At 38.4% G+C, this 22,316-nt stretch overlaps 2 protein-coding genes across 4 annotated transcripts; one reads left to right on the forward strand and one right to left on the reverse strand.

The window, feature by feature from the left end:
* The first annotated feature begins 419 nt into the window (after positions 1–419).
* clgn (calmegin) lies at positions 420–15,865 on the forward strand. Of its 3 annotated transcripts, none has more exons than XM_072462808.1 (15): positions 420–625; positions 3,893–4,109; positions 4,188–4,261; positions 4,994–5,052; positions 5,936–6,077; positions 6,374–6,455; positions 6,544–6,736; positions 7,668–7,857; positions 8,642–8,755; positions 8,836–8,992; positions 10,935–11,150; positions 11,641–11,757; positions 12,363–12,501; positions 12,751–12,938; positions 14,376–15,865. In XM_072462808.1, the coding sequence occupies exons 2-15, from the start codon at positions 3,894–3,896 to the stop codon at positions 14,445–14,447; spliced, it is 1,959 nt and encodes a 652-aa protein (XP_072318909.1). In that variant the 5' UTR covers positions 420–625; position 3,893; the 3' UTR covers positions 14,448–15,865. The 3 variants fall into 3 exon arrangements, with proteins under 3 accessions (XP_072318909.1, XP_072318910.1, XP_072318911.1); XM_072462809.1 differs by having other exon boundaries at positions 12,751–12,932; XM_072462810.1 differs by having other exon boundaries at positions 12,799–12,938.
* A 568-nt stretch (positions 15,866–16,433) lies between these two features.
* scoca (short coiled-coil protein a) lies at positions 16,434–21,580 on the reverse strand. The gene is made up of 4 exons (XM_072463119.1): positions 21,456–21,580; positions 20,029–20,100; positions 19,879–19,959; positions 16,434–19,698 (listed from the first exon to the last, which is right to left on the reverse strand). Exons 2-4 carry the CDS (start codon positions 20,045–20,047, stop codon positions 19,556–19,558), a joined length of 243 nt encoding a protein of 80 aa, XP_072319220.1. The 5' UTR covers positions 20,048–20,100; positions 21,456–21,580; the 3' UTR covers positions 16,434–19,555.
* Between the last annotated feature and the right edge of the window lie 736 nt (positions 21,581–22,316).

Below are 22,316 nucleotides of genomic sequence, written 5' to 3' on the forward strand. Positions count from 1 at the left end.
TTTTAATTCTGAAAAATTAAAACAAAGAAAATACAATTATGAGATACAATAGTAGTGGTGGGGAAATAACAAAGCACATTAACACACGTAAGTACATTTTTAAGCGCTTCGGTCAAGTATATTTTACAGTGGATGCTGATACTTTTACTTCATCAATACCCGGGCATCAATACTACAGTATTTGAGAGCAGGTATCTGTACTTTCTACAAATTGTTTGTGAAAACACTACCAAACGTTTCTGCTTGGTGTGTTTTGGCGATTATGTTGTTAATAGTTATGAATCAAACTGCTTTTATCGTTATCATGATAATTTATTAGATATCTCGTTGATTCAATGTTATATTTTCCGTACTGGATAACGCGCCTCTGCCCGTGCGCGGCTCTGTCACCGCGCATGCGCAGTCTCGCTCTCCTCCTCTCCGCTCGTTCAGACCTTTATCAGGCCGAGGGGTCCGAGCTGTCATCCGCGGGTCCCGTCCTCTCCTCTGCGCCTGCTCCTCCGCGCTCTCTCTCCTGCTGCACCGCTCACATTCCGTGCCTCGTTTACCTCAGATCTGCGGTTTTTTACACTGCGGACGAACGGCGTGATTAGAAGATTTACCAGTGCAAATAAGAAGACGCCAGGTTTGTTTGCGCTCATTCATTCTCTCATCCCTGTGTGTGCGACACCCCGGCTAATACGAAGCTAATACATTTTTAGAATATTTGCGCGGCAAGCTATTTGAAATACTCATTTTGCTTTTCATTTGTGTTTAGCTTATTAATCATCCGGTCTAAATGATGCAGGTTTTTATGTCAGTGTCATTCTATTGTTGAAAAGTTTATGCTAAAACAGTATTTATGGTCCGTGTGCAGCTAACTAGCATTAGCCTGGGAGCAGGTGCTGCAGCCGGAGTGAATGCTAGTTTTATCATTAGGAAGAAGCCGGGACAGTTATCTGCGTGGACAAATAACACTGTTGTAACACTGTTGTAATATCTTTGCGCGGGTGTCATGATTTATTTCATGTTATCTTTGGGTGTGGATGAAAACCAAATACCATAACAATATAATAGAATACAATAATGATACTACTAATAATAGTTTAAAGGCTAGGGTTTAAACAAGTTGATTGATTAATCGCAACTCGTCGATTTAAACAATTGTCAACTAATTTAGTATTTAAATCTGGACTAAAAATGAGAGAAGAGGTTTTATGAGTCGACGGGAATCATAGGAAAATGTGTAAGATTAGGTTTTTTGATGGACTTTTGTCTGCAAGTATACTTTATCAAGCCTCATCACTTTATCATCTTCTTGGTCAAATTTAGTAAGATTCTCTGACCTTTTTTTGATTTGAATAACACAAATGAATAATAGCCTGATACATGTATTTGTAAGATTATTATTAGGTGCAGCCAAAGATAAGACTTTCAGCTAATCTAAACTGATCCAAACTGGTTGTACAGCGTTTGTTTTTCTTTACGACACTGTTATTGTATCACATCTATGCAATTCTTTATTTAAAAAAAAACATACCAATGCAATACTTTTGCATATGTTACGATTTATTTAATTTCTATATTGTCTATAAATGCCCTTGTATTTGTTTAATTTCAATGTTACGTACTTAAGCCGTATCAGCAGTTTCTCTTGTCTACCTAGTATTAATCCACTATCTTCTTTGCTGTGTTTTCGAATTACCTCTACACCTCAAAAGACATAAGAAGATTACTTTGGGTACGGTAATTAAGAAAAGCCAGACGCTGGCATGCTTTTCGTGCCGGGTTTGGATTGTGAGCAGCAGGGTCGGTGTGATCAATAGCAGCTCATTATGGCTGTCGTGCAAAATAATAGATACATGTGGTCTTTTCTTCTGCTCTGGCTTTTGGAGGAAGGGCTCAGAGCTCAGAGTGGTCATGTGAGCAGATGTTTGTGAGCAAGTGTAGCACAAAGCCCGTCCTCAAGAGTGCAGTGGGGCTATTTAGTGTTTACTGCCAGGAATTTACAGCGGTTCCATTCATTATAATAAGATAAGATGGGCACTATCTCTAACTGCAGATCTCATTGTAGGTTTAGGTTAAATAGATTGGTTTCGCAGCTGAGATGACAATGTTAACGTTTAACTGGGGGTTACAGCGAAGGGTTTTGGCTTTAACTCTCCAGGAAAATGCTGATAGATTTCTGTAGCTTGTTTGATTTTAAGCCTATGTCGTTAATTTAACTGGATTTTTTGGCACCGAGTTATTTGTGATGATTGAAAAGTTGACATTTAAATAAATGATCTAAATGGTACAATAAACATGCCATAAAACAGTCAAATGTAAGTTTAACTGCATAATAATACTGAAGCAAAGAGAATGAAAATCACTTCACAATTCCGGTTTGTTAAAAAATAAAATGAATAGCCCCGGAGTTGAAATAACAAGCATGACATGGAGTTCTAACGCAGATGTGAACTTTAAGACGTTACACACTTGTTTATTACAGTGTAAGTGTAATCGCTCATTCATTCAAGTGCTCAATTGAAACAAAGCTTATTTTTAGATCAAGGCTTTCTCATTCAAAAGGTTTTGTCTTTATGTGAAATGCAATATACAGTATTGCTGAATATAATATTGCAGTAAACAATAATATTGAAACTACTTCATGCCACTGACACAATAAACCAAAAGCAGGTTTACCCCAGAAAACACTTTTATAAATGCAGAATCAGGAGAGTAAAACAAAATCCAGGGTTATGAAGCATCTTATTGGGCCCACACTACTTGTTCTATATATGAAAAATACACATTACAGATTTTGTGAGGGCTTTTTACTACAGAAAGAAAGTTTCTACAGTGCTTAATGCTTAACATCACTAATGTAATAAAATATACACAATCAATAATTAGCCCCTGTTCAAGCCCCCTTAAATCACCCCCTTAAATCACCTCTTCACATTTCTATTGTCTATTTATACCACTGAATCACTACACTCCAAACATCACACTGATTTGTCTCTAAAAATAAACTGGACACACCTGCTACATCCTCCCCTCCCCCACTGTGCCACGCCAACTTTCAACCCTGGTACCCTTTTGTCCCCAGCTGCATACAACAGCCTTTCAACTGTACAATATCATAGTAGATGATTTAATTTATTAACGCAAGAGTAAAATAGAATCTCTACATCACTGTGCAAAGCGAATGGAAGATGCTTCATAGTTGGATGACTAATTTCAGTTAAATCTATTTTGTTACTAAGAAAACAGCTTGATACTTTATATTGATTTCGATACCACAATTATATTAATAAACAGTCTTTTTTTAAAACTGTAGAATGCAATTTTCTTTTATATTACAATGTAGTCTTATACTAATTCTGTGGATCAAGATCCTCCTAAAATTGTTCAGAAAAGGTCAAATATTGTCATAGTAATGTGACATTGTATATACAGTATACTAGTCTGAACGCACCACTAGTTTCCTATTACTGAGCACCATTTTGGGGATTTTTGACCATTTGAATAATAGAATATTTAGTTTTGAATTGGTAGTTGCCATAGCAGCAGCCCTACTTTTTCATCACTTTGAGACCCATGGACAGTTTCATATTAGGGATGTCAAGATTATCGGGTAAATCAATAATCGTGATTATGCAGGTTACCATATAAATGTAAGAACAAAAAAACGAATCATGGCGACAATTTTATATTATAAGTATTTTAGTCAGCCCAAAAGATTCAACTTTAACGTTCGATTTTGTAAAGCCAGTCACAAACCTGAGGAACAGTATTAGACAATGGGAAGGAAAGAAAATTCAAGATTTCCCTGGGGTTTAGCCACAGTCTCAATAATCATGAATAATTGTTAAATTGTGATATTTTTACTCACACAGATCATAACACTTATCTTAAAGCCAGTCGTTAGGATGAGGCTGGAGCAGTGGTGGCTGTGGACGGCTTTGCTTCTGTCCCTGCTGCTGGTTTTGGGATGGGCCCAGGAGGACTCTGAGGCGGACGTGGAGGACAGTCTGGCCCTGGACGAAGAGGAAATGAGGGTCCTGATGTCAGAAGATGAAGCGATAGCCAAGAGAACGAGCAAAAAGGCAGCCACCGCCACTGCAGACGCTAATATCTCCTTCCAGGTCAGCGCAAGATTCACAGAGGAAATGGCTTCAAAAATAGCATCCCTCCTCTCAAATACATCTTTTTATCTTTCTCAGGTGACATACAAGACTCCTGTGCCCACTGGTGAGGTCTACTTTGCAGAGACATTTGATGATGGGTCCCTGGACAGGTGACAGTATTATTATTTTTAACTCAACTTAATGTATATAGCACATTATTATCGACCAAAGTGCTGCACAGATGTTCAACAGGACATAAACAAACAGCCATGAGGTAGGGAATAGTCAACCCTCAAACTGAGTTTAAAGCCAAGGAGAAAAATGTGGCTTTAAGAACAGATTTGAAAGCGCCTGATGTGCAGAGGAAGCTTAGTACACAGTCTTGGAGCTACTGCAAATTAGGGCTGCAACAAATCCATAAGTAATAAAATATTTACCAGTATATCTTGACTGGTCCATACAAAACATGCGAGAGATAAGACGTTTTATGACTCAGAAAGAGTATTGTTCACAAGAAATGACACAGGAAATGTGTAAATGTTGTGTTTTTGATTGAAACATTCTTTGGGCTGTAAATATACTCCACCAGGACGTCCTCGAGTGGCTTCACTTCAGATTCATTGAATTCAAATTGAGTAAAAACCTCTTAGTTTAGCTGATGTTCATATCATACAGCATTACTGGCCTGTTGTTAAAATTATCAGGGTTCTAAACAGCAGTCATGGATTTGAATTGACGTAAAGTAGTCATAAACAATTCACTAAGTTGCGTTGTATAAGAGTATGATGATACTGAAACGACATTTGAGCTGAAGGAGTTGCAGCTAAACTCACTGCTGCAGGAAATGTGTTTGATGTTTGTGTGTTTTTTCTGAAAACACTGCTGTGTTGATGTGGACACAGGTGGCAGCTGTCAAAGACGGTGAAAGGTGACGCAGATGATGAAATCGCAAAATACGATGGTTTGTATCCTAATAATCCAGTATGTTATTGTTATCACTTATTAAATCTTGGAGCGAGCCGTATATAAATGTGCCTTGTTTATATCTGATTTCTGTTTACTAGAGTACATTTTAGTACTGTAGAGTGTAACTATCAATTACAATTTGTATCATAAAATCTATAAAATATTATGATTCATTATTTTTACAATATTTGATATTTATGTCACAACATAAGCATTCAGGACATTAAAAAAAGAAACTGAATCTGGTTCACAGCATAACTAACTCTGTAACTCTACAATAGGCACGACAAGTTTATCTGTACAGCACAATTCAAACACAAAATAATTCAATGTGCTTCACATAACAAGAAAAGATGCATTCAAATCACAATTCAAACATAAATAATCATTATGAAACTGCTATTCAAGCTTCACAGAGAATTTGTGTTCAAGTTTGTAATATTTCTGTTGACATTAAATTAAACATTTGTCCAAGGTGGACACTTCTGTAAGTATTTGTCCAGCAAAGTGTAAAAATCACAATGTAAATACAACTCTGAATGTCACTTTCATGTATCATAGTTTTTATCATCGGCCAAACACCCACTGATTTTTTAAATAGTTTGTGATATTTTGTGGTTAATTCCAGTTCCTCTCTTGAAATTGCATTATTATGTTCTACTTCACTTCCATATGTGTTTATTTACAAACCTTTAAAAGGTCTATCCTCCAAAAATAATACAAATATATGTTTGTGTCACAGTGAGGTTTGATATAGTGGGCTTTAACAGCCCAACAGCAAAATAAGGAAGTAAAATAGAATCATTCCCTTGTCTTCAATAGTTGTAAAATTACTGTGTATTTTTTAACAATAATATTATCTAATTTGTTTGCTGTAGGGAAGTGGTCAGTGGAGATGCTGAAGGAGAATAAAGTCCCTGGAGACAAAGGTCTGGTTCTGAAGTCCAGAGCTAAGCATCACGCCATCTCTGCTCCACTCAACAAACCGTTTGTGTTCAAGGATGATCCTCTGGTGGTTCAGTAAGTGACATCAAATAATCATTTTTTCATTATAGTTTATTATAGTTATCATTGAAAAACAAAGGATAATAAATAATTTAGACTTAATTTAGAAATGGACAAATTTGACAAACGGACTAAATGGGACTTTTATTTTTTTCTAAATGTTCCATGATTTTGTTTTTAGTTATGTTTAGTATATGTCTACTTGTGTCTACTTATTTCACTCTGGTGGTTTTTTGTTGTGTTCTACGTTTATCTGTTTATAAAAAATGAAAAACGGACTCATCCCCTTTTAATATAAATGTTATGTTTAGATATGAAGTCAATTTCCAAGATGGCATTGACTGTGGCGGTGCATACATCAAACTACTCTCAGACGAAGGAGATGTAAATCTGGTTAGTAGTCAGTCTAATCTGTATCATTGATATATTAAATCTTAAAAATAAAACAGAGATATAAAAATGTTCTTTCCTCTGCCCTTAGGAGCAGTTCCACGACCGCACTCCTTACACCATCATGTTTGGGCCGGACAAATGCGGAGAGGATTACAAACTGCACTTCATCTTCAGACACGAAAACCCTTTGAACAAAGACATCGAGGAGAAACACGCCAAGAGAGCCGACGTCGACCTCAAGAAGTTTTACACCGACAAGAAGACGCATCTTTATACACTCGGTAAAATCATGAAATAACTCCTAATTGAACATGAATAACCACAGAATAGTATTTGTGATATAATTTACCAAAATCTGTTGTACTTGATTTGGAAAGCGTCTCCACTGTAATGTCCCATCATAAGTGAACAGTCCCGGCCTGTTTAAGGGGTCCGAAGGGGCCGTGAGTGGTTCCAGCAGATCCTGTGATAAACCGTGTGTTTAGTGGTGATAACATTTATGTTGGTGTAATAATCCTTCATTCGTCCAGGAGTGATTCATCGTTGAAAAGATTCCAAAGGTTATCACATGTTTTTAAACATCCAAACTTCCATCCAGTCCGACTGAACTTGCCTATGGAACTGATAGACACAACCCAAACCCAATGCATTTCATAAAGAGAGGTTAAAACAGACTCACAGAGAAGGGAAATAAATGCAGAAAAACCTGACGATTAACTGGAAGTAGTTTCTTTTTTACTCATGCTTACCCACCCACAGCGACACAAACTTGGATTTACTTAATGCCTTTTTGTGTATTGCTGAGATGAGTCTCATGATTAAAAAGTATAATCCAGGTATGATTTATGTCTTATTTATTAGGAAAACATTTGTTTGGGAGACATAGTAGAGCCCTGCGAGCCAGGCCCTTATCATGAAGACAATTTATTTATTCCAAACCGCTCTTAAGTGAACCCGGTCTAAAGTGGACTAAGGATTTCATAAATATACATATATATGATGATAATAAGTACTATTTAGTAATCATTGTTTTCTTAATTACATAGATAATTTAGGTTTGAAACATTCAGAAATGTATATTAGGTCTACTCTCCATGTGCTTCCAGATTGGTTCCTGATGTACACATCTGTCTTATTTATTTTCTTTCTTCTGGTTAGTAGTACCTTTCACAGTTTGCTTATAGATTAATACTTCTGTGTGTTCTGGCCCAGTCCTAAACCCAGACAACAGTTATGAGCTGTTCATTGACCAGTCCAGTGTGAGCCGTGGGAGCCTACTTCACGACGTGGTTCCTCCGGTGAATCCTCCACAAGAGATCGACGACTCGACCGACTCCAAACCAGAGGACTGGGACGAGAGGGCCAAGATGCCCGACCCCGAGGCGGTCAAGCCCGAGGACTGGTGAGAGCGAGAGAGGAGACAACTTACACAGTACAACAAACTAAAGTAAACGTATCCATGGCTGTGATGAAAGCTCAAAATACCCCAATTAACTGGAAGCTGAAAACAAAAATACAGTTAGAAAGTTGGTGTGCGAAAAAAAAATGTAATTGGAGGGTTTGAATAAGGTTTACAATAGCCAAATGTAAAATGACCCTGCGACAAGCTGCCCCCTGTCCAGTGTGTACCCGCCTAAGGGCCACAGTAACTGGGATGGGCTCCAGTCACCCGCGACACCCGAGAACAAGCGGTAGAACAGGAATGAATGAAAGAAAAAATGAATGACCTTTAATATTTGCTAGAAACATTGGTATTGTTTTCAAAATTAGCCTTGTATGATTTAGCTATGAACCCACAATACATGAGAATATTCCTTCTCTATATCCATGGTGTGTACTTTGGGTGTAGCAGAGTGGTTAATATATTGTGATTTCTGGGCAATACACACATCATTCCAGGTGCTGAGCTAAAAAAAAGTGGCTTATTGATAAATGTATTGCAGTAACTTCTGATATAAAGCGCATTGTGGACATGACATTTCCAACCATTTTGTTCAGTTTCGTAAAGTAAACATTGTAAGGATATGCATGCATTGGGAAACACATTGTGTCAAGAGGTTCTTGGCATTCCCCAGGCCTACACAGTCTTGTGTGATTGACAGATTGTGTGCCCCTCATCTTGCACCAGTAGTTCATGCTTCAGTTCTCTTTATCCACATACAGTAAATGACTGTTACTTGCTGCAGGGATGAGGAGGCGCCTGCAAAGATTGAAGATCCAGACGCCCTAAAACCAGAGGGCTGGCTCGACGATGAATCTGAATTTATCCCTGACCCGAGTGCTGAGAAACCGGAGGACTGGTGAGGGCGCTTTTCTACACTTTATCAGTCAATACATACGACAAATGTAGCACATCTTTCATTGACTTTATCTGGTGCAGGGACAAGGAGATGGATGGAGAATGGGAGGCCCCTCAGATCCCGAACTCGGCCTGTGAGACTGCCCCTGGCTGTGGGGAGTGGAAGCGCCCCATGATCAACAACCCTAAATACAAGGGCAAGTGGAAGGCGCCTCTAGTGGACAACCCCAACTATCAGGTGACCAATGTGAGCTAGAAGCTCCCTCAGGCTTATTGATACACAAGGAAGCGCAGTGCTGTTATTTAAAAGTATTCATGTAAAACGTTTAGTCTTTTAATTAGAGCTGGGTTGAATAATAATTTTCCGATTTTTAATCGATTTGCATATTAATGACTGATTATCGATTCGTACGTCCAAAGATCGATGTATATATATATATATATATATATATATATATATATATATATATATATATATATATATATATATATATATATATATATATATATATTATTTTCTACATTTCCCTCAGTGAACTTCAATCTACCTTCAAGAAAGATAATTCAGGACTCCTGGATTATCTTTCTTGAAGGTAGATTGACCCTTAACCTTTTCATCAGTAACTACCAATACTTGTAAGATTTGCTGTTTAATATTGATATAATACTAGTTTTAATATGTTGCTTCTCTACACAGTCATGAAGTGAAGGAAACGGTTCAAATACATTTTTCATTTTTGATAACATTAACCCCCGGATCTAATCGAAATCGGATCGAATCGAAATCGGATCAAATCGGAAATCAGATCGAAATCGGAGCGAATCGGATGGAATCTGAGAAATCGGAAAAAAACGATTTTGAAACGTAAAAATCTGAATCGAATCGATTCTTGAAATTTGAATCGAAACCCAGCTCTACTTTTAATGGAGATCTTTTTAAACACAGTTCACGTTGTTTATTGCCTTACTGTTTCTGTCTTTGTCAAAACCTTAAGAATAAAGGACACATTATAAATAATTAAGCTTTTAACCATGTGCACTCATCAAAAACATACCTGGAGTTGTATTTACTGGTAGCTTCATTTATTCTTGTTTGGTGAATCCTGTTCAGTCAAGTCCTCTGAGCCTCAGAAAAAACACTTTCCAAAAATCCCAGTTTTGTGACGTCATAGATTGCGCGCCCAAGATGTTCTGTGCTGTGTTTGAGTCCATAAATCATCACCAGACTTGAGCATTTCTGCAGACAAATTGCAGTTTATGTGAAGCGTTTTATGTGGGTCAGTAAAAGTTGTTTTAAACGTGCCATAGAAATAAAATATTTTTTTCCCCTGGTAATTCCCACTGCTGCCAGTAGAAGGAGTGCAAAGACAAAGCCCGAAGAGGGAACGCCTGACAGATATTAAGTAATGTGTGCTTTTAGTATTTTAAAGTTCTAAAACATGAGAGGTCAAAGCAGAGCTGCTCAAGAGCATGTTTAAAGGACAATAACTATACTATACAAACTTTGCAAAGTCACTGCAGAATGATTCAGTGAAAGGTCTACAAAATATCTTGAAAAATATCAATCAATATCATATCTTGAAAATTACTGGGGGGAATTGGAAAATCACATCATTGTAAACTACCGAAAAGGTTTGAAAAAAAAGAAAGAGTTGAATAAATCCCGAAATGTTAGATAAACCCCAAAACATTTCCAAAAACCTTAAAACTTTGTTTGAAATAGTTTTTATTTGAAAAACCCCAAAGTTTTTTAAAGTAGTTTTATTTTGAAAAAAACCCAAATGTTGTTTGAAAGTGGTTTTATTTCCAAACCTATATTAGTTGTTTACAGTGCTTTTATTATGTAAACTTAAATATCTAAAACTTTGTGAATGTTGAGAACTCAACCCTTTGAAACAGTCCAACATTAGAGACATGCGTCACCATAGAAACTAAAAGGGAAACCGACAAATACCTAAATTAATACCAAGAATCAAAAGGTCAAGAACTCCTGAAAAAATGTATGACAAAAATCTGACAAAAAATGTGAACTGTGTTGCAATGTTAAAACAGGAAAAAACTAATTTTAAATTTTAAATTCTGAAAAAACTGCATGACCTACATATCTCCGTGAGCAGACTGTTTGTGTGTCTTGTGTGTTAATCTTTTGTTGTTAACTGTTTGTCTTCTCTTGGCTGCAGGGAGTGTGGAAGCCCCGGAAAATCCAGAACCCAGAGTTTTTCGAGGACCTGCAGCCGTTCAGGATGCGCTCGTTCAGAGCCATCGGTCTGGAACTGTGGTCCATGACGTCAGACATTTACTTTGACAACTTCATCGTCACGTCTCACAAAGAAGTGGCCGACCGCTGGGCCTCGGACAGCTGGGGGCTCAAGAAACTCGTGGCCAGCGCAAACGAGGTGAAATGGGACAACCCATTTTTAATTTAGGGTTTTAGTCTCAGGCTTTTGACAGAAAATGTTCCAGTTGATTATCGATACATTCTTGTAAGTTATGTCATTTATTATTGTGTTTTTCAATACTAAGGGGAAATGAAATAGAAAGCATTTGAATTCTGTTAACTGAAGCACAGGGGAATTCATACCGTCTTATTCCCTTTAGTTTAAATTAGAAAACGTAATTCTTAAATAAATGTGTCGAGGTCATTAATGTTTTGAATACACGCATACCGGTATTTACGTTCTTCTCATATTTAGTGACTTACTCTAAATAAATACAATTAAATGAAGGTTTAGTCTTAATTATTCCTCTCAGTAATTCTTCTTGTTTCTGGCCTGTTTCTTGTCTGTTTTGGAGATCTGTGATTGAAGCTTGGCTCAACTCTTTTCCAACAGCCTGAAGTCTTGTGTTCTAACTGCAAGTCTGTTGTTGTTGTTGTCTTGTCTCCAGCCCGGGATCTTTGCTCAGCTGACGTTGGCCGCAGAGGAGCGTCCCTGGCTCTGGGTGGTCTACATTCTCACCGTGGGGCTTCCTGTGGGTCTGGTCGTGCTCTTCTGTTGGCCAAAGGTACCTGAAAACCACCTTTGAACAAATATGAGGAAGGTTTAGCAGTTCTTCACACAATTTTATCCTGATTTAGTTCACAAGTTACACATTAATAATCCTGGTTTAGTTCTAGTTCTGGTTTAGACCTGGTTTTGTTCTAGTGCCTTCTTGCTTAAGTTTACTACTGGTTTAGTTCTTAGTTCTCATCAGGCCTCATCATTTTCTCATTCATGAAAGGCAAATATGAATTACTATTTACTTGAGCTTATGTAACTACACAGTGGATTTTAAAAAGTTCAATCTAAATCCAGGGTGGGATACAATACGTTGTTTGATTTAATTCTGTAAAAAGTACTGTGACTTAGTAGTGGATTGGATGTAATGGAATTAGAAGGACAAAACTTTATATAATGCAGAAAATGTTGTATTTTCAAAGGACAAACACCTAAATCGTTTATCTGAAGGAACTGGGAAAGAAGCACAAATGTTCTAAAAATGTTTTATTGTAGACGTTTTGTCACTGTGAAAAGAGTAACAACTTTAACAACTGATACACTGTCAAATATACCTCAGTCAAGCCCAAACTATTTTATTAAAAGGTTAAAAAAATACATCTTATGCCCCAGAAAACCGAAGATGAGTATGTGTATAAGAAGACGGATGTTCCTACCGAGGACGTAGAGGAGGAGGAGGAGGAAGAGGAAGACGACGCAGCGAACGGCGAAGAACAAGTGCAGGAGAACGGAGACGCGACACAGGCCGACGGTACGGACCAAATCCACCCATAAATCAATAATAAATGAGAAATAAGACTCAAAATGTGCACTTTTAGTAAAATGTTGTGGAATATTTTATCCACGGTGTGTAATGTTTGTCAATACAGGCCCAGATCACACTTGTATCATACATTAGCCACTGAAAATAGTATAAATGTAATATATAAGATGCTCTCACATTCTAAAGCAGGGCTAGTTTGTACTTTCTTCACTCTGACTCTTGTTTTGTCTCCTCCAGCGTTAGAAGAGGAAGACGAGGAGGAGGAGGAAGAAGAAGAGGAGGAAGAGGAGGAGGAGGAGGAGGAGGAGGAGGAGGAGGAGGAGGAGGAGGAGGAGGAGGAGGTGAACGGTCTTTCAGGAGACGAGAAAGAGGAAGAAGAGGAGGAAACCAAAGCTCCAGAGAGAACAACAGACGACCCGGTCAGTGTCCATGCGGTGACAGATCAAATGTGCCAAAGTAAGAGATAAGATATTCCTTTATTGTCCCACATGGGGAAATTTCATTGGTGCAACGCAGGTAGATACAGAGGTAGATACAGAAGAACAGATCACTTATAGGAAGTCTGAAAAACACTTTCAGTAGAAGATCTCCTATAAATAAATAAAAACTCCCATAGACAAATAAATAAATAAATGTGTGTGATCCCGACGGTAATTGCACATGAATATGTGTCACGACAGCACATAGATTGCACATGAATTTCACAGTAATTGCACATACGACAGAATTGCACATCAGTATTAGGTTAGGTCAGTATTGCGACGGGATAACGTGACGATCTCCGGGTAAGACGACTGTTCTCCGCAGTTTCATGAGTTCCTCCTTTGTGGAAACGCGGTACGGCGCCGGCCGGGGGGCGGGGCCGGAGCCGGGGGGCGGGGCCGGAGCCGGGGGGCGGGGCCGGGGGACTCAGAGCCAAGACACATCGCAACGACACGACGAAAACACTCAATCCAGCCGAATAAAGTCAAAACAAGTTAATTTAAAGCGATTCCAGTGCGTGTCCCGATCGTTCGTGAAGTTCCTCTTTCATATAAACGTGTACATAAACGTGTACCGACGACACGCCGTACTTTAGCGCGGCCGGAGGGCGCGGGGGGGGGGCTGGTGGGCTCGCTCGGAGCTAGCTCACGTCACAACAACACAACGAACGCAACGAAAAACGCTCAAATCCAGCCGAAAAAAGTCAAAAACAGTTGAATTAAAAAACTATTCCAGCGCGTGTCCCTATCGTACAGTAAAATAGAAAAAATATACTAACTATATTTACAAAATATAGGAGATAAAGCACAATAAGTGTGAGAAAGAAGAGAGAGCGTTTACACCGGGCTGCCAGCTGTACCAGCGCTGCCAGCTGTACCAGCGCCTTATGACGTATGTAGAGCAGATACTGGCAGGACTAATGATAAAACATGGTGAATCTCCTCATATTTAGCAGCTACGGTACTTTGTCCAGAAACGCCAAGTTCATTCTTATCAAACTCTTCAGCAAAATATCCAGTTTTCTTTTCGACATCGTGGAATGAATACGGTGACAGAAATCAAAATTGTGATCCGGCTCCAAGAAACTTTTTGGCATATCAACAATATTCTACCAATATTTTGCAGCATCATGGGATTTGTATATCCTGAATTTACATATAAACTCGCCAAAAAAACGAATCCATTAAATACTGTTTTTAGGTTATAAATATTTGTCTTAATCTTCATAAAACACAGCAAACTCTTAACTCTGCTGTATAAAAACTGCAAACTGAATGCGATTTTGACTCAAAAATACACACCTGTCTGGTTTGGTTTGGACTGACCATTATCAAGTTTTTTAAAATTATCATTGTCACGTTTTCTTCTTAACTCTCCAGGCTAAAGGCGACGACGGTGCGGAGGACGGCCACAAACAGTCCGTGCGAAAGCGGAAGGTTCGTAAAGACTGATGAGGCGCCCAACGCGGGGACCACTGCTGCCCCCTGCTGTCCCGTCCGAGGAGGAGCATCTCTGCTGCTGTGAGCGGAGCAGCACCCAGAAGCCCCCAGAAGCCCCCGGCCCCACACTCTCTCCTCTTCCACCCCCGCAGTACAACGCCACATCCAAACCGACTCATTTCCACCAAAACAATGCAGTTATTCTCAAGCTTTCCACACACAGAGACATTTTGCTTTCGTTTGCCGTCGTCACCGAGATTATATCAGGACTGAGCAAGGTCCAAATCGTGACAAGACCGGGACTAAACCAGGTCTAAACTGTCTAATGGCGACAAAGTGAAAGGTTGACTTCAAAAATGAAACGTTAACGCAATTTAAATATATATACGATGTGACCATTTTCTATTTGAATCCATCATTTTACAATCTGAACGATTCTCTTTGGGAAAATGCTGACGTATTACATTTAAATGAGGTCAACGTTGCATAATGTTTATGTTAATTGAGCACAAATGCTAAAGTACAGCGTAGAAATGCTTTTCAGAATGATAACGCGGAGAAAAGATAACACAATGCATAGATTTTAAGTCAACATTTCATTTTGTGTGCATTTTAAAGTAAGAACAAAGACACATTTTAAGCCGTTTCATATTGAATTTGTTTTATTTAAAAGCTCATTGTTCCGTCTTGTTCCTCTCTCGTCCATTAAGAGTCCACAAACGCTCTGAAGCATCATTTATAACACCGCCATCATCTTGCAGGGGCTTTCACCGTCTTACAAACTATACTGTTAGTTCCTGCCAGTTCTAACACGTTAAGAACACCACTCGACTTCCTGCCGGTGTTTTTGTATAGTTCATTATAAGGGAAAAGAGATTGCCAGGTCGTGAGGAAAAAGCAGTTTAGTTTTGCAGATTTTTGGGGCGTTTGTGCTGAGAAGGCGCTTAAACGTTTGAATTTTTCAGGATGACTTCTTTCTTTTAACTTGTTTCTGTTTAGATGTTGGCTTGATTTTGTTGTGTCTAATTTTTTAAGTTATAGCTGGATTGGCACCGATTTTCATATTTATTGCTTTGTTTCCGACGCCTGTAGTACGAAAATGCCTCATGGTTCTGAATGATTCGAGGCAGACTTCACACTACACGTCGACACACGTGAAACCGAAGATGTGTTTTATAGAAAAGAAGAGCGCTTTGGTCTAAATGAAACTTGCATCCCCTCTGCCCGAGTTTGAAGTCGTCCCGTTCCCAGTCCTCTTCCGTAGCCGGATTTCTGATCCAAGATTGTCGACTGGGATTATGACGTCGAAGCTAATTTATTTGTTTGAAACTTTTGTAGTTCATTTTGCCCAGACGTTGGCAAATGTTCCTGTTTACATTTCTTTGCAAAACTGTACATTGCTCTGAAAAATAAAATTATTTAATACAAAACAGTGTGCCGTCTGGTGTAACTGCATTTTCAGTCGTTTTCATCATTACAAAGAAGCAATATTTGGTCTTGAATTGTTGGCGATGATTACAATTTCAGAAAAAGTACAAAAGCAGAAAAGTGAAAGCAAATACTGAGGAATATTTTAGTATGATTGACCGGTTTCTGCTGCGTAACAATTTGTGACTGTAACAAATGAACATGTACTTGTAATCTTTTAACTTATTTATTACCTTAATTTCTGCATAATAACAATGTCGCAACCTCATAAATATTACAAAGTTGGACGTTTCCTCAATAGTTTTGGAATAGACTTGATCTGAACTAATAGAAAACCACATAATATTAAACTGATAATTGTGTTGAAGATTACTTTCTAGTGGATAAAAAGTGTTTTGACTGTCAAATTATGTGAAAACGAGACCAGATTTTGACATAATTTACGGTATAAGTCAAAAATCGTGCGGTTCAGTGTCAAAAGCCTTTTTCGAGTTTGAAAACCACATAATAAAGAAACGACAACAACAAACAACAAATATGTTTCCACGTCACAAAAGATTCCACTCAAAACAAGAGTTATTGGGCTTTTATTAAAATAAAGGTGCAGAGTCTACACAGTATTACAGCATGTGCATGTTTGGGCCTATTCAGCATCGACAAATCATTAATGAGTTACCGCTGTACAACCGTTAAAAAAAGATAAATAAATTACAAAATATACAGTCAAGGTTTAACTAAATGATCCACCTTTTTTTCCAGCACCACATTCCTCTCAACACAAAGCATTAACGTCACCTCAAAAAAGGGCAAATTCATATGTTTAGATTTGTGATTTTCAGTGGGAACAGGCCACACCTGACAAGAGAACATGGGCACATTTTACAGTCTTCCTCTTCTCGGAGCGTCCTGAGTGGATCAATAGCACTCAAGGCCTTTTAACCGCCTTTGTTCTCTGGCTGCAAATGAGGAGAAGACTCGTTTTCCATTTCCGCGTCTCGCCCCTTTAATACGTAGAAGATTCATTCTGGGCTTTTCGATCGTCGCCGCGTAGTTACCAGATTTCTAAACACGATCTTGCGTGTTACACACTTACACAACCCCTCAGAACTCTGGACTAAACCAGGACTAAACCTTAAACTAAACCCGGACCAGATGAGGACAAAACGAGGGCAACAACAGGACCAGACCATGTCCACGACTCAAAACGAACTCAACTCGGAACCAAATCATGTTTGACCGCAGCCTTAAAGTTGCGCTGTGTCACTTTTCTGGTGGAGGACGCCCACACCTGCTTGTTTCCATGGAAATGTTTCTGTTCGTCTGTGCCTAGAATGTTTCTTAATATGACAAAAAACATATCCATCTTGCATTTATTCAGTCACATGTGTTATTAATGTGCCAATATCCGATATTTGTCTTACTGTTGGGCCGATAACGATCGTAAGTTCTCAAATTGATGTTTCACTTTAGTAAAAAATAAGAACAAAACGCATTAATAGCTGAAATATAAAACAATTTTTGACATCCATGTTTAATGCCATACTAAGGAACATTCCAGCCACCCAAAGGAGGTGGCGGACCATTCACTGGAACAGTTAGTGCACTTTGAAATCTGATTAAGTTATGATTATTTTGTAATTTAACTGCGTAAAAATTTAATCTTATAGATGTTTGACCATCAGTTACATAACTCACATTTCAACGCATTAAAAATAAAAAAATAAAAAAACACAATGTGCTTTCGTTTGATTACATAGACTAAAAATGCACTTTGTTTCACGCAGGGAATCACAACAAGCTCCTGGACTTTTGCATCAGTCACAAGCAAATGTAGAGGGAGGGGCATCTGATGTAAAGACCTATGCCACATAAGGAAATCGCTGCTTTTTCGTTCATTAACAGTAATCACCAGGCCAAAAGATAACCGGTCATTTGTAATCTCATTCAAAAATATAAGAATAAAGAGGTACATGCACATAATACTGTCCTGTTTGACCAAGGGCTTTGAAGACACGTGCGATCATATCATATATACACTACTGCTGATAAAATACTATACGGGAATAATAAATAACAAAATGTAGTGTTCAAACTCGGGTTTACACATGGTTCGCTTTACCTCACTTCACAAATCAAAGAGGCAAAAGTAATCGGGGAAAAAAACACATTAAAACATCACAAAGTTCATTTAAGACCGGGTCATAAAATGTATACAGACTAAATTAAGTATGAAGGAGATTCTATGCAACCACATGTTAAGGTCAGATCTAATTCAGTTCAAACGCGTTACAGGTGAAGCACAAAGTGATGAGGAAGCTGCTTCTTGACAGGCCGAGGCCAAAACGGATGCTATTATGCGGTTTAAAAATGGTGCAGACTTTCATTTTAGGGTCCCTTGTATATTTATATGATATTCTTTAAGATATATTAACAGAGATATTCACAATGTTGATCCAAATCATTTATATTAGTAACAAGGTCCATTATTCCGTTATCTATCCAACCACCCCAAAAAAACAATAAAGGACAAATATTATGCATTATTTGTTTCGTTATTGGGCTTTAAACTTACTTACATTTGGTATCTCATGTTTTAGAGCCAAAAAACAAACAAAATTCATGTTACTCTGGTCTTTCCCACGCCAGGATTTGACTTAAGGCTCCATCTACTGGCTGTAGAGGGAATTACAGAGGTGAGATAAACAAACGCTAGCTTTCCTCTGACATGCTAATGCAGCCACGTAGTTGTACTCATCATGATTAGACGGCAGAAATGCTCAGAACGAGCGATAGAACTCGGAGCTCTAGATTTGAGGTCAGTGTTGTTGACGCTCGGAGGGGAGAGGACTTTCTAACCAGGATTTGTCAAACTAGTGTGAATGAAGCCAAATGCTACTCCAGGTATGATTAAAAACACAAAAATGTCTGCATAATGTGTCATTTGAAGTAACACTAAATCCAATCTCAATTTAACACGATGTTGCTAAGGAATAATTGCAATTGAACCAAAATTGTAATTGGAAAACACAACTGCTATGATAATCTCTTTTGCAGAAATTAGACACTAATTGATACTAAAACTTGTATCGAAACTAGATCAATACTGGAAAAAAATGTATCACATGAACGGAACAAAATTGGACCTTTCCTGGATAGTTTTTGAATGATCTTGAGCTTTATGAGAACTAGAATGAAACCACATGGTATGAAATCAAGAAAATACTATTATTTTGCAATGAAAATGTTTGAAAAGAGAGATTTTTTTGTATTATTGCGTTATTGAGTATTAAGCCTAATCCTTACAGTTGAAATCTAATAACACTGTAGTTTTCAGAGCTCTATAAACATGTTCCAAAATGCTCCTAATTCTTGTATTGGTTTAGCATTTCAGATTTCAATCTTCATCAATTTATTTATTTCAAACATTAGGGACAAATACAATCATTTACATTTTAAAGTCTTCTCTCAAAATGTTTAAGACACCGGTAAACGTTTTAATTTGACATTTATCAAATCGCTCAGCCCCGTTGTGAGATATTCTGAAACCAACTGAATGTCAGATTTTAAGGAGGTTAAATGCCTCTTCTTAAAATCTCATTGTTTTGACTCGAGGCTTGTCAAGAAGCCAGCCCTGTCCCTATGTCGGTCTGGTTATTTTCCACTGCGAGGGAACAGTGTGTTTCTGAGGCAGCTCACTTCTTTTTGCTCTTTGTGTCGGTGGTTTGGAAGACGCTGGACGCCGACATCAGGTTCTCGATGTACTGTCCCAGCACTTGGTTTTCTGACTTCAGCTTCAAGTTTTCCTCCTTCACTGCATCCACTCGCGCCGACAGATCTGCAACGGCACAAAAAGTATAACTTGTTTAGCTACTTCAAAACAAATATAGGCACTAGCATATTTAAGACGTGCTTTTTTAAATAAACTAATATTTGTTTGAGGACAACATGTTTGTACGTTTCCAAAGCATATTTTTTTTATAAACTAATACGAGAGATTAAAAGTGATGCTCCATACCTTCCAGTGTGTGTTGCAGCTCCAAAACTTGATTTATTAACCTGGTCTTCTCCTCCATCTCTGCCTGGTTTTCCAGATCTCCTAAAATATATAGTTAATATATTGAGAACAGAACTCCTCTGCATTGACAGTGACAATATTCAAACGTACCATCTATGTCACAGTTCATGATGAAGAGCTCGGTCTCTGGTTTAGTATACAGGGCTGCAGGTCCACTGTCCACTGAGACATGAAATGATCAAGAACAGATTATTTTAATGTCATCAACATTTAGCCAAATTCCCATAAAGTTAACAAACTGGGCATTTGTTTTAAATTGGCTATTGTATCAGGCAATGTAGGTTTATATGTAAAGCACTATTCAAAAGTTATTCAAAGATTACCAGGACTAATGCCATTACTCATATGCCTTTTTGAAAGTAAATTACATGAGTATAGTGTCAACAAATTGTGCGTCTGTTATCTGAGGAAGAACACATTAACTCTCTTTAATGAATCATATTTGATGTTTAAAAGAGTTTGCATGAAATAGCATTGCATGTTGACTGGAAAGTGGGTTAGACTTGGTCAAAGGGGGGAAAGAGTACTAACAATGTGCAGTTGTAGGAACCAAATACAATTACAAGTACAAGTACTATTGTAAACAAAAACTGTGCAGTAAAAGCAGAAAGTACAAACATAAAATACTACTCAAAGGACTAGTTACCTATTAATGCAATTTTAATAGCATTTTAAATCAATCTCAACTGTATTATTATTATTATAGTGCTTTTCCACCTACCAAGGCCTCAAAGCACGTTGTTGTTTAAAGTACAATCTACATAATCTGTAAGTTAAAGCAGTCAGAGCAGTTTTGTGTGTTTGTAGGTTTAGAAAGAATCAGAGACAACAGTGAGGTTGTGACTTAAGCTGCACTCAGTCATTAATATCATAAATGTAACCAATTACAATTATATGGCTCGAAATACAATACAAAGTCCACTCACATATAGTATGTGTAATTAGTTAGTGCCCATCCCTGGACTGTTTACAGAGTGGACACCGCACCCCAATGTGACAGCTCTGTGCAAATGGTGCAAAAGTCCTGATGGGCCCAAACAACATCAGTCTATCAGATCTCACAGATTGTTACGTGACGTTTAGTGTGTGGCTCTAGCAGACACCACTGACACATCTATGGACGGGATACAAGTGCATTTAGAGGCCGCACACCCGCTGAAATGTGAAGAAGCACAACTTAACGTGGGTGAAATCACAATTAAACACCCACCCATGGAACTACCCGAGTCCGAGGATGGTTAGCCTGTAAACATTAGCCAAGTTAGCGAGCTAGCTACAGTGGCAAAATAACTAGTCAGCTCTGAACAAATCTAAATCAGATGAGACGATGTGACCTTCAGTTGTCATTTCCAATAGTGTTGCCACATCAATATACTGTTACATTCTTGTGATAATATATCCATGTTGCGCTTGATGTTAAACTAGGTGTTGCAGCTAGCGGCTAATGCTAACATCAGCTCCGATAACAAATCATTTACGAGTGAATTACAAACTACCGGAAAACTACTTTCACTCACCGCACGAATGAAATACTTTCTCCCTTTGTCGGAGGCAGTAAAGCGTGAGAAAAGTGTCCGAATTACAGCTGATGATGGAGACAGTGCTAGATGTTACATCCACATCGTCATCACGACTGAACTGTAGTGACCGCTTAAGACCAGAGGGGGCGCTGACGAGGGAGAAACAGAGGCTGCAGCTGGAGAGGGCCGCATGGTGTTAACAAAATATAATAATGCACGGTGGCAAAGGCGGTTAGCCTCCCAAGAAGGAGATCGTGGGTTCGATTCCCGGACCAGACCAACATCACATGATCTCTCTGGGTGGAGTCTGCATGTCCTCCCTGTGTTATCGTGGGTTCTCTCCGGGTTCTCAGGCTCCTCCCACCGTCCAAAGACATGCATGTGTTAGGCGACTCTAGGTGACTAAATTGGCCCTAGTGAATGAATGTGAGAGTGAACTGTCTGTAATGTCTATGTCTCTGTGTTGGCCCTGCGACAAGTTGGCCACTGTCCAGGATGTACCCCGCCTAAGGCCCGAAGTCACTGGGATAGGCTCCAGTCACCCGCGACCCCAAAAGGGAACAAGCGGTAGAAAATGGATGGATGGATGGATGGATAATAATGTTTAACCTTAATCAGTTTATGACAGTGAAATCCTCCCTATAAACATTATTGTAATCCAATGCTACTTTCCAACTTGATATGTTTCTTAAGAGGGCCTGGTAACAATGTATAATAACTACAGCTTGATTAGCCTTAATAGAGCATATAGAAAGACTTAATGCAAAGGCTAATGAACAAATAGTTCATTAAGAATGATTCAAGCAGAGTTACTGCTTAGTTAATACCTTAGAGCAACAGTATACATTCTGTCTGGAG

Source organism: Eucyclogobius newberryi, unplaced genomic scaffold, assembly GCF_026437365.1.
Source record: "Eucyclogobius newberryi isolate DKJ021-1_F unplaced genomic scaffold, fEucNew1.0.hap1 SCAF_4, whole genome shotgun sequence".
NCBI classification, from domain to species: Eukaryota; Metazoa; Chordata; class Actinopteri; order Gobiiformes; family Gobiidae; genus Eucyclogobius; species Eucyclogobius newberryi.

What these genes read in the sequence shown, in the direction of transcription:
- clgn (XM_072462808.1), top strand. Translation starts at nt 3,894, where the DNA reads ATGAGGCTGGAGCAGTGGTGGCTGTGGACGGCTTTGCTTCTGTCCCTG. An exon ending in TCGTGGCCAGCGCAAACGAG is followed by an intron (nt 11,151 to 11,640) that starts GTGAAATGGGAC and finishes TCTTGTCTCCAG; the next exon opens with CCCGGGATCTTTGCTCAGCT. An exon ending in AGACGCGACACAGGCCGACG is followed by an intron (nt 12,502 to 12,750) that starts GTACGGACCAAA and finishes TGTCTCCTCCAG; the next exon opens with CGTTAGAAGAGGAAGACGAG.
- scoca (XM_072463119.1), bottom strand. An exon ending in GCTGCAACACACACTGGAAG is followed by an intron (nt 19,699 to 19,878) that starts GTATGGAGCATC and finishes GTGCCGTTGCAG; the next exon opens with ATCTGTCGGCGCGAGTGGAT.